The sequence below is a fragment of the Ipomoea triloba genome, chromosome 9, assembly GCF_003576645.1.
Source record: "Ipomoea triloba cultivar NCNSP0323 chromosome 9, ASM357664v1".
In the NCBI taxonomy this organism is placed as follows: Eukaryota; Viridiplantae; Streptophyta; class Magnoliopsida; order Solanales; family Convolvulaceae; genus Ipomoea; species Ipomoea triloba.
The window spans coordinates 31,295,959-31,308,735 of NC_044924.1; the positions used below are offsets into that span (position 1 = coordinate 31,295,959).

At 33.6% G+C, this 12,777-nt stretch overlaps 2 protein-coding genes across 4 annotated transcripts in view; both read left to right on the top strand.

Annotated features, from left to right (window-relative positions):
• The window catches only part of LOC116031004 (putative pre-16S rRNA nuclease), a 518,904-nt gene that overhangs the window by 28,337 nt on the left and 477,790 nt on the right, over positions 1-12,777 (top strand). The window lies entirely within an intron of this gene.
• LOC116030998 (AT-hook motif nuclear-localized protein 5-like) lies at positions 8,274-12,761 on the top strand. 2 transcript variants are annotated; one of them, XM_031273420.1, is made up of 5 exons: positions 8,274-9,562; positions 10,057-10,124; positions 10,697-10,828; positions 11,625-11,786; positions 12,128-12,761. In XM_031273420.1, the coding sequence occupies exons 1-5, from the start codon at positions 9,040-9,042 to the stop codon at positions 12,353-12,355; spliced, it is 1,113 nt and encodes a 370-aa protein (XP_031129280.1). In that variant the 5' UTR covers positions 8,274-9,039; the 3' UTR covers positions 12,356-12,761. The 2 variants fall into 2 exon arrangements, with proteins under 2 accessions (XP_031129280.1, XP_031129281.1); XM_031273421.1 differs by lacking the exon at positions 12,128-12,761 and adding an exon at positions 11,848-12,107 and having other exon boundaries at positions 11,625-11,810.

Here is a 12,777-nt window from a genome sequence, read left to right on the forward strand (position 1 = left end):
CTCACACCATAGCACGGGCAGCCCTTTCAAACACTGGTCTTTGTACTTGGGTGGATTCTCCCCCTCATTGTATTCACTCAATGATTGATTGATTTTTTCCTCCAAAAAAAAAAGAAAAATATAATTAAATAACTAAAGCCTTGTAGAAGATTGAAATGATGCATATGAAAAGATACGTGCCTCACGGGCTAGACTATTTGACCTAAAGTCGTCACAGCTGTAAAGTAGGGTGGAACTTACAATTAGGAGTGACTGAGAGATTATTAATTGAAAGAGAGTGGGGCAAGAATACTTGAACGACTCATGATTTACTTTCTCCGGTGGTCCTTTACCTCTGACTCTCTGGACACGTTTATGGCGCCCATGGAGTACGCTACAGTAGAAGACAAGTCAATGCTATTAATTGGTATCTTCTTCAATATAATTCCAATCCATGCAGATAGAGAGGAGAATAGTGGAGCATTGCATTATTGGGACTCAACTAAACTAATTATAAATAGAAGCACTCTATCATTTGCTTATTATTATAACAGAATTTCAATTCTAGCTTGCAAATTAAGCATCAGAAAAGAGAAAAAAAAAATTGAAAAGAAGCCATGTGCTCTTTTCTTTGCTCTATTTGGCCTTGTTATTTGGTATGGGTGTCTCTTCTTCTAAGAAGCACCACCAATGTGATCAAGGTGATTCCCTTCTGCTACTACAATTCATAAAACACTTTGAGATACATGAAATTGATTCACCCTTCTTGTGCAATGGACATTTATATTACAAGATGCTTCAACCCATATCTCCAACGAGTCCAACCCCTCCATTCCGCTGCCATTATAGTGTTTATACTCGTGCGCTGCCATCTAGCTGCAAACATAGTTCTCGTCCGAGAAAGAAGTTATCTTGGGATGAGAGCTCAGACTGTTGCAAATGGGAAGGTGTTACCTGTGATAGTTCCACTGGTCATGTCATTGGTTTGGATCTTTACTGCAAGGGGCTCAAAGGATCCATCCTGCGTAATAGCGCCCTTTTTCAACTTCAACACCTTCAGAAACTCAATCTTGCCTTCAATGATTTCAGCTTCAACCCTCTCCCAAATGAGATTGGTAGTTTGACTGCCTTGACTCACCTCAACCTCTCATATTCTTTGCTATCGGGAGGCATCCCATTTCAAGTTTCGCATTTGTCCAAGTTAGTTTCTCTTGATCTTTCTGCTAATTTTGATCGCAATGTTTCGAGCTTACTATTTCTTCAAAACCTCACCAATCTTGAGGTACTTTCTTTGTATGGGAATGGTATCTTATGTACCATACCATGGAACATATCTGCTTCATTGCGATATCTAGATCTTTCAGGAAATAATATATTTGGCTCCATTCCAGATAGCATTTTCCAGTTCTCTGCTTCATTGCAATATCTAGATCTTTCAGGAAATAATATAGTTGGTTCCATTCCAGATAGCATTTTTCAGTTATCTGAATTAAAATCACTTGATCTACACGGGAATGTTGATCTGGTCTGTTCATTTCCAAAGTTTAGCTGGAGAAGCAATCATACCCTAAAATTCTTAGATCTTAGCATTACGGGTATTTTTGGAGAGCTACCAAATTCAATTGGCAATTTGAGGTCCTTAAACTATTTCAAACTCTTTGAGAGTAGGTTTTTTGGTGTTATTCCTGATTCAATAGGCAACCTAACACACCTGAAAGAGTTGAATTTAAATTCCAATGAATTCAAGGGTAGTGTGCCATTCACAATCTCAAATTTGAACCAACTAACCACATTAGACCTTTCAAACAACCATTTTGAAGGAGAAATTCCGGATGCCTTTTCTAACCTACAAGAGGTTACATTTTTAGGTCTGTATGGGAACAATTTCACTGGGGTTTTTCCTACTTCAATTGTAAACATGACTTTACTTGAAGAAGATTTGGATTTAGAAGGATATTCACTCATTGGCTCCCTCCCATCTGTTGCGAGTGGACTCCAAAATCTCCAGAAACTATCCTTGTCTAGGAATGCACTTAGTGGAAAAATACCGCCCTGGGTTTTTAGCATTCCTTCCTTAACCCAGTTGGACCTCAGCCAAAATCAATTCATGGGACAACTTCCAGAGATCTCAAGCAAATCCTTAAAAGTTGCTATTTTGTCTCATAATCGGCTAGATGGCCAAATCCCTTCTTCATTTTTTAATCTTGAAACACTTGATCTTTCTTTTAATCTCTTTTCATGGAGTAATGATTGGAGGATGACCCAAGTAAATATAAGTGATTTTCCAATAAGATACTTATGGTTATCCTCTTGTGAGATTAGAAAGTTCCCGGCCTTCATAAGAAACTTAACATCCCTACATGAGCTAGATCTGTCAAACAATCAATTGGAAGGACAAATTCCAAATTGGTTTGCATCTGTGTATTGGAGAAATATGTACTCTTTGGATCTTTCCCAAAACCATCTTATAGGTGGCATTAACCAATTGTGGATCCCACAGTTAAGTTATCTAGATCTTCATTCCAATCAACTCCAAGGACCTTTAACCTTCAATATCTGCAACTCGAGCATGCTTCAATTTTTGAACTTAAGATATAACAAGTTCAATGGCACAATTCCAGATTGCTTGGGTGAAGTTTATGAGCTTTCTGTGTTGGACTTGGCGATGAACAACTTCAATGGGATTTCTCCAACCATGTTTGCAAAGGACAATAATTTAACAATTATAGCTTTGAATGGGAATCAACTTCAAGGATCAATTCCAAGATCTTTGGTCAATTGCGCACAACTAGAGCTCCTTGATTTTGGGAATAATAAGTTAAATGATACTTTTCCCAAGTGGCTTGGAGATCTTCAAGAGTTACAGGTTCTAATATTGAGTTCAAATAAACTCTACGGACCTATAACCTTGTCAGATTCTAAGATTTGGTATCCCAAGCTACGGATCTTTGATATATCTTGTAATGGCTTTAGCGGTATCCTTCCAAAATATTTTTTCAATTACTTCAAAGCTATGATCAATGTGGATGAAAGCCAAAGAGAACCCAGTTATTTGGAGGAGACAACAACGGGTGCATCTTATGACATTTCAATCAATTTAGTTATTAAAGGTCAAAATATTCAACTCAAAAGAGTATTGACCATTTTAACTACAATTGATTTATCAAGTAATCAAATTGAAGGGGAGATTTCAATGTTCATTGGAAATTTGAATTCATTACGGTTTCTCAACTTATCACACAACTGCTTCAATGGAAGCATTCCACACCAATTAGGAGATCTTAAGTTGCTTGAATCTTTGGACATCTCTTGGAACCAAATGAATGGAAAAATTCCAGAGCAACTCACGTACTTGACATTTCTAGAGGTCTTAAACTTGTCACAAAATCATTTGGTTGGACCCATTCCTACAGGCAAACAATTTAATACTTTTGGAAATGACTCGTATGGAGGAAACCTCAACTTATGTGGATTTCCATTGTCAAAGGGATGCAATGGCGCCAACGGTGGATCACTTGCGCCTCGCCAACATGTTGAGCAAGAAGAAAAGTCAGATTTCTTAAGTGGATTTACTTGGAGAGCCGTAGTGATTGGGTTTGGTTGTGGAATAGTATTTGGAATCTTAATTGAAAATCTCATGTCTCGAATTGGAAAGCCAGAATGGTTTGTTAATTTCTATGGAGGCAACAAACGCAGGAAAGTCTCAAGGCCAAGAAGATATGGTCGAAGGCATTGAGGTTTTACAAAAGAATGAATTTTCCAGTTTTCACGACCATGAATAATGTGAGTTGTGTATGTTTTCTTGGTAGTTTGGATTCCCTTTTATGAGCTTAGTATGTATTCTTCACAGTATTTTTCTATTGTTGTACTATTTCGGTTATCATTGTATGTTTGTTTGTTTTTTGCTTAATAAAATTTTAAATTGTTGTGTGGTGTTGCATTTGTCTTCAAAAACAAGCTGAATTCAATAACATTAAAATCAAGAGTTAAGACTTAAGACAAAGATAGAAAAATGAAAGCTATATTATAATAAGTTTATTTGATGTAATCCCCATTTCAATTCCCAGAAAAAAAAAATTAATTCTCTATTGTTATTCTTTTATTATAAGGAAGTTTTGTGAATTATATTTGTATAAATTTTGATAATGTTATTGTCTTATTGATGAAATTTGCCTTGTAATCTTTGATTAGATAGTATATTTTGTAAAGGTAAAAAGATTTCATTCTATTTTTTGTTCTAGATTTATAGGTATCATTTCATTTTTAGTCTCTTTTTTTTTTCAGAATATCCTTTATTGGTTCTAGTATTATTATGGTATGATCATTTTTAATTTGTTCTCCATCAACAAATCTGTTTAAATAATGTTAAATACAATAGTGTTTCGGTCTTTTTTATACAAAGTGGGTTGATCTGCTATATTTTTATTTTTATTTTTTTTAAAAAAAATCTTAATTCACGACTACAGTCTCATGTCTTCTTCAATTGCAATTCGCGCCTCCGCAACCTGAGCCTCTACAATAACAATGGAATGACACATATAAATCTATGACAAAAAAAGAATTAACACTTAGAACTGAATAGATTAAAATGCTCTCATATTTAATGTCATTATGGTCATGCTACAATAATACTAGGACCAATAAGTTATGTTCTAAAAAAAAATTAAAAGTGGAATGTCACATATAAATAGAGAAAAAAAAAATCATTTGTGACTATAGTTGTTTAATGAAACCATGCTTGATGCAATGTTATTAAGAAATTTTGTCATATTATGTGAGATTTTGTAACTTCACCAAATTTTGGACCAAGTTGTAAAGTCCCTTTACACAGTACTTAGCTTTGATCTCTTTCCAAAAAAAAAAAAAAAAAAAAAAAAGTAATTAGCTTTGATAAGTCAGATGGCCCATTAACAAAATTTCAGAAAATGCCAGGCCATCTCATGGGAACTTTGAGGCTTGAGGATATTTTGAAGTTTTGTCCTTTGTGTATTCTCATGCAAAGTATATTGTACTAGTTTTATACGCGCATTGCGCGAATGGGTTAATGCCCAATGTTTATATTTAAATAAATATTTGAAAGTATATCAATGCAAGATTATATAGGAGAAGTTTATACACGGGTAACTGAATGTCAAATTTTTTTATTTAAATATCTAACTCAAAGTATATGAATCCAAGATAATATAGAAAATTCATTATAATTATTACTAAAATAAATGTTTGCAACCTTGTAAAATCGATAGCGTAAAAATGATAGTCTAAATAAATACTACTTTTAATTTGAATTTTTCTAAATTCTTAATTCTATTTTAAGTAACATTGTCATTGTCTTCATCTTTACTATTTGTTCTCTTCCTTTTTTGTTGGTAGTGTGTTATTTGCAATTTGGTTATTGTTGGTAGCATAGATAACAATGTCATGCAATGAGATTATGATATAGGAGCTATGGACTTTTCTTTAGGTGTTCTGCTTGGGATTCATTTGGTTTAACCATTATTGTTGAATGAGTTATTGTGGATAAAGAAATCCCTAGTTTAAGAAAAAAGATTAAATAAATTAATAAAAATTTGAAGCACTAAAAATATTATTAATTCTAAAGATATTAAAAGGTATTTTATCGCTTCAATTTGTTGGGTAATGGGTTATTTGACTACTTTCATTGTCAACAAATCCCCCAAGTAGTTAATATGATTGGTTTCAAACTATTTTTTATTATTTTTTTCATGGTATTAAAGAAATACATATGTATCATTTTTTGGTGTAACTACTAATTTATTTATTAATTGAATAAGAGTAAAATTGAGTGATTCCGCTTCAATTTGTTGGGTTATTATTTGAGTACTCTCTTTGTCAACCAATTCCAAGTAGTTAATATAATTAGATTCAAATTATTTTAATTTTTTTTCATAGTATTAATAAAATACTTGGTAAATAAATATATAACATTATTTTGTACTATAACTTTGATATTTAATTACAAGATATTGTAAAAATAAGATAATGGACAATGTAATGAATATCAATTGATAAATTTAAATGTAAAGAATCTTTGCATGGGAGAAAATAAAGACAATATAACTAATGAAATTATTTCTCTTATTTAATTTAATTTAATTTTTTGATAATGAATAATTTTTTCAAATAAAGGTATTGTAGACACATAATTCTAAATTAAAGAAATACATATGTATCATTTTTTGTTATAGCTACTAATTTATTTAATTTAATAAGAGTAAAATAGAGTGAGAAACTTAATTATGTCAAATTTGATTGATATGAGGTTCGAACCTAAGATCTTTCTTATAGAAATTAATGGGTAAGTTAAAAGTTAACGGAATATTATCTGAGAAGAGAATATTTAACGGAAAACTTAACGGATAATCATAAAAGTAAGGTTAAATTAGGTAATCTCTATTAATAATATTAATCTGAATTATCTTAACCATCTATTCAATTAAATAATTCATCTGAGCCATCCATTTGATTACATAATTGGACCGCCATTTTTTCTACCCATTTTAGGCCTAATTCTCTTTGGCTCTTATTAGTATAGTAGATATTATGACGACCAAGATCCATCTCGCATCCTAATTTAAAACGATATTCAAATTATGTATCTATAATAAATTTAAGGTACATAATATATTAACTGTAGTAGGTACATAATTTGTTAACTAAAAGCACATAATATAACAATTGTATATACATATGAGAGTGTGTGTAAAATAGCTTATCAGTCAAAATTTGACATTTTGACCAACTTTAATTGTTTGATTAGTAAAACATCTAATATGAGTATTTGGCAAAATGACTTTTTGACTTAGTTTATTGATGCCAATAATTAAAAATGAAAAAACTCTTTTAAGTAACTTGTTGTAATTTCATTTTTAAAGTTTTACCTTTGATTATTGTTGGCTATGTAGTATTTATATTTATTTAATTTTTATTAAAATTTACTTCTTTTTTTTTACATTATCATCAAAACAATTCGTATTTATATAACACAATCAGCTATAAGCTATCAACTAATAGTTAATTGCAAAATACCTAAATCTAGATAGGCCCACCATAATATAACACGATCATTATTGTGTGGAGCATGGTTCACACAACGGTATAGACCATAAATAAAAAGTAGTACATTATTTAAGTACTAAAAATACATTATTTTGTACACTATATTACTATCAAATAATGCATATTCAGTAGACAAATAATGTACTTTTAATATATTAAAAATGTACTTTGTATTCAGAAAAAATACATCATTTAAGTTCTAAAAATATTTTATTTTGTATAATGTACATTTAATACGCAAAAGATGTACTTTAGTATATTAAAATGTATTTTATTTATGTTGGACGTAATAATTTGACAATATAACAATTGGTATTCTCTTCCCATCACTTATTTGCTTTAATTTTCCTGTTTTGTTTGAATCTGTTTGTTGGTTCTATCCAACTTTGATTCTCTCTATCTATCTTTTATTAAATTCAACTGAGAAGGCTATGAAGGAAACTTCTTGGTCAATTCCAACTTACAAGGTGGGATCATCAAACTTTTAATATATATAGTACCAATCAAATTGCAAATATGAACATGTCATCACTCACCAGTCAATATAAAAAACAAAGAAAATGAAAATGCACAAATTACGGAGACTCAACTGGTTGAGCAAACATTCATATTATCTACATGAGTTAAAATTCAACTTCGAACTTATACATTTTATTTTAGAAATTGAATTTTCAAAAATAAAATTCTCACACCAACTAAGAAACCGTTAAGGAAAAAACAATATAATTTTTTTCGTGTAAATCAAATAGACTGTTATGTGCACAAGTTCTTTGATTATCCTGCAAATATAATACAATTTAATTTAAAATGTTTAACTAATAATTTAAAACATATTTGTAACTAAATTTATTATTAAAAAAATATAAATCTTATTTTTTAGTGACTAGAAAAATTCATAGTACTTTCAAAAAAATAAAAAAAAATTCATAGTCACTATCTGACACGGTGTAAATAGATAAATCCCGAGAAAGTTAAATTTATAGCATTATGGTTATCAAATCAAATATGTTGACAAATTTGGTTGGGTTGTTATAAAATTAAAAAAAAAAAAAACAATCTTTGACTTTGTGTCTGGATGAGAGCTAAATAAAGATTACCCAGATCAAACAAAGAGGCAAAGTGGGGTTGGTAATTCCAAAAACAGTAGTAGCATTCTGATAAGGACATGCTAGTACTTAGGTGCACCCAACTGTCACCAATGGTGTGAATGAACTGGGCAGAACTCACAAGTCAAAAGAACTCTGGAAAAAGGAAAAAAAGAAATGAAAATACACAACTTTTTTCCACTGCTACTGGTGTTAGTTCCAAAACCCTTTCCAATCCCCACCCCAAAATAAATTATTGTTTCAATTCTAAAAGAAAAGGTGCCTTCTCCTTTCTTTAATTCAAAAGCTCAAATTTTTCTATTCATTTCACTTTTGTCTTTACCCTCCCTCCCTCTTTCCCAATACTCTCTCTTATTTCACTCCCAATTCAAATCTAGGGTTTCTTTTTTATTTCCCCCTTGGTTCTTGTTGCACTTGAGAAAAGGTTCAGAGTTGTTAGATTCCTAGATAGGTTTTGGAGTTGGAGGGTCTTATATAGCAGTAGATTCTTGACATTCTTCAGAATAAGCTCTGGTGTGTGATCTCTGACTTAGTTATTTTTTCAAGATTCGACCTTTACATTTTGTTTGTTCAGCAGAGACTCAAAGATTGCTTTTTTCTGTAATTTTTAGTTTTGCTTTTATGCTTATGAAAAACCCATCTTAAACCCTTGCTAGGATTTAGAAAAATTTATACTCCTTGTGTTTATGATTTTTTTTTTTTTGCTGAATTTTTATGCATTTTGATCTCTGTCAATTCATTTTCCCTGAGGAGAATTAGTTCTAGAAGGATTCAAAGACTAGATCTTTCTCTGGCTACATTCTGGGTTAGTTGTCCAATTCCCTGATTGGTAATTGTAGAGGGATTCAAAAGCTTTGAATTTTTGTTGAGTAAATGCATGGATGTCAGGGAAGGAATAGCACTCTATGGGTCACCTTACTATTTCAATAGAGGGGTTAGTGGGCCTGGTAGTTCAGGGGTTAGGTCTGATGGTGGGGGTGGCGGCAGTGGTGGCGGCGGTGGTGGTAGTAGTGGTAGTGGTAATGGTAGTGGTGGTGGTGGTAGGCGACCAATGGGGATGCCAACTCCCTCTGGGTTCAAGCCCCTTTCGAACCCCAACATTGCAGTTCAGTCCAATGTTGGGGGAGGAGGGGCTGTGAGTTCTGCATTCCAAGTTGAGAACCCTTCAACCAATTTTGCTCGAAACATTGACATAGGTATGACCTCCAATGCCACACCGGGTGATCCGGTGAAAAAGAAAAGAGGCAGGCCAAGGAAGTATGGTCCCGATGGGTCCAACATGTCTTTAGCACTATCTTCCATGTCCTCCAGGCCTTCGCCAGGGTCCTTAACTCCAGGACCAAAGCGGAGTAAAGGAAGGCCTCGTGGAACTGGGTGGAAGCAACAATTAGCTCCCCTTGGTATGTTTTCCATCCTTGCTCAATTCAAGTTGTTATGCTATTCGAATCTGCAGTTTTGTGCATTAAAAAATTGTGATTTCTATGCTTAATGCATTAGTAGGTGGATAATAGTACTTCCTTTGCTTGGTAATTATTGCCTGCTGCTAAATTGTTTTCCCCCTATCACCCATTCACAAGAAAGATAGCATTTTTTTTATGAAACCAAAACTCTTGCTTTTGCAAAGACAATTGCTTTAGGAAACTATTGAGTGCTTTGAATCCTTCCCTTGCATTTTGTATGTGTGCTTTATTTTCGGCGGGGGGAGGGGAGAGTTAAAGAAAATAAGGGACAACTGACAAGGACCTTGGGCATAGTCATTGATGAAAATGCTAGAAAGGTAGAAACTTAAAAAGCTCTAAATTTGGAAGTTGCTTGCTCAGGTGGAATGATATTTCTTTATATAAGCTACTTGACTATTGGGGGATGTTTCATAAAATTTATTTGCTTGCTGCAGGTGATTGGATGAATAGTTCAGCTGGACTGGCATTTACACCACATGTCATACACATTGGAATAGGGGAGGTATGTGATATTCTCTTCGTTTTGCACAATTAATCTGTTAATCGTGCCATACGTGGCATAATATCATCAATGAAACTTTAGTCAAAAAAATTAGTGCTTCCCGTAATTATTTGTAGGGCATACCATAAGTGACATAATTCAGACCCAAAGTCAAGGAAACTAATTGGTCCTTTGGAGTTACAGGGTCAGTTTGTTAGATATGAAGTAATAATGTTATTAGACTCAACTAAGATCATATATATATTTCTTACCGTTTTCCCATGCTCTCGGTTGCTAGCATTCTGATGCATTTTATATTCTTTTTCATTTTCCTGAACAGTATAGTATTGAATTCGTAGAACAAAGTTAATTATAGTTTATTGTGTGTAAGCTTTTCCTTTAAAAACCGATTGCACATCAAACCTTATAATTGACCTCACATTCAGTTTTATTTTAATAAATCTCTAATGTGTGGCTTATAGTTTATTTTAATTTAATTCATGCCAAAGGCATTACTTGAACTGTTAAACATTTGATACCTTGCATGGTTTGCCGAAGTCAACGGAAACAGGAATAATAGCTTCCCTTTGCAGGATGTAGCAGCAAAAATATTAGCATTTGCAGAACAGAGGCCAAGGGCTTTATGTATATTGTCGGCTAATGGTACAGTTTCTGCTGTAACACTGCGACCACCAGCAAGTTCTGGTGCCACCGTCACATATGAGGTATAAACTAACTCCAATGTCTTTTACTCATGTATGCTTACAAATCTTTTGAGTTTTAAGAATGCATTGCCCTATTGCAAATATCTTCAAATCATAATCAGTTGGCTTTAGTATCACACATTACATACTTGATGGGTTCCTTCCTATTCCTAAATGTTGTGTTAAAAGTCCTTTGGGAAAATGAAGCCTATTGAGATTCACCATTAGCTCTCCCTGTAATTGGAGCCTATAGTGATACCATCATACCAACAAAAAAAAAAACCTGCTTTTGTTATCTCCTATTTCTAAAAATTGGGTTACATGTCCTTCAAAAAAATCACTTAACAAGAGAGTTGTCGACTGTTTTTTATCACAATACTGCTTTAGGGTAAGTTGTTTCCCATTTGTGGACTTGATTACCTTCTGCTTTTGTGAAGATACAGCTTTCTTACCTGGCTGCATAAATCTATTTTTCCTTTTAATATAAGCTTGATTTGGTGAGGTTCCCGTTCTATATATCTGTATCTCTGTATTGATGTTTTGAACCTGTTGTATGAATTTTTAAAAGCATCGTTCTTCATATTAAGCTGTATTTAACTTTGAGAAGAACCTAAAGGCTGAATGAAGGTTCTGCACATTTTCCTTTGTAAAACCTAAATCACATTAAGCATGATTTGTGAGTCATGTGTACTGTGTTTGAGTTGCTTGACCTGCATTTTCTGTTCCTTTTGAAAGTTACTTGTTTTGCTCATTTCTGCCCGAGTTGCTACTGTTGGCCATGTTTTCCCCTATGAACTGCTTTGTTCATACCTTGTAGGGTCGTTTTGATATACTACGCATGTCTGGTTCATACTTAGTTGCTGAAAGTGGTGGCCCTCGCAACCGTATTGGTGGACTAAGTATTTCTGTTAGTAGTCCCGATGGGCATGTCCTTGGGGGCGCAATTGGTGGCCAACTGATGGCAGCTAGTTCAGTTCAGGTATTTTACTTATCCCCTTGGACCATATCCAAACTCGTACAAAATCTTTAGATAACACAACACAACTCTAAAGAAGTTCAAATCTGTGGATTCACAATCAATATGCTATCTGTTAGGATCAAACGCTTATCACTAAGCTAAAAGTTACAGCTAGTAGTGAATGCGCAATTTTATTTTCTTAGCAGCCAGCACCACATTTCGAAAGGCAGGGTGCTGGACTTGGCCTTTCAGAACTCTGCCCAACACCATCCTATCGCCATTCTTTGTTCACTTCATGCACGCAATGAAGTAAATAACTTTCTTCTTCGGTAGAATACACATGAAATCTATGGTTATTGCAGGTGGTAGCGTGCAGTTTTGTACATGGCAATACAAATGCAAAGAACAAGACAGAGAATAGTGCAAGAGACGACATGGATTCTGCGATCCGGTCTGCTGAGAAATCCCAGACTCCTGTTATCACTACACCAATTCAAAACCGCGCTCCAAATATGGCTGTTTGGCCTTCTTCGAGTTCCAGGACAGATATGAGAAGTTCCCAAAAAGACATTGATCTAACGCGTGGATGAAGCAATCTTTGTGCAAATCAACACATGATGATTTTGTACATATGTGTTGTAAATGAAATGCACCAAGAAATCGTCAACTTTTTTAACTCGCGACTCGCTCTGCCCCATTTGTTGATGGGCTGTGCTAACCCACACTGGTAGCAAGACTCCATTTTAGGCTGTTTCAGTGTGCCAGTGGCAATACAGAAGAATTTGGCTGTTGAAAAAGAAACAAACAAAAAAATTTGCATGATCTCACTTTGTAGCAGGTGTTGTGGTTAACCTTTGATAATCGAAAAATTTGATGAAGGAACATATGATTGTTGGTGTCCCTGTTGGGTATCTCTTTGTTCTTGTTGTAACTTGAATATTTGATTGTACAACATAACATGGATTTCAGTTTTAAAATGACCATTTTTTTTCTTCAGTGCTCCCTCTCCCTT

Excerpts from the sequence above, each read along its gene's own strand:
- LOC116030998 (XM_031273420.1), top strand. The coding sequence starts at position 9,040 with ATGGATGTCAGGGAAGGAATAGCACTCTATGGGTCACCTTACTATTTC. Across the intron at positions 10,125-10,696 it reads TACACATTGGAATAGGGGAG|GATGTAGCAGCAAAAATATT; the intron begins GTATGTGATATT and ends TTCCCTTTGCAG. Across the intron at positions 10,829-11,624 it reads GTGCCACCGTCACATATGAG|GGTCGTTTTGATATACTACG; the intron begins GTATAAACTAAC and ends CATACCTTGTAG.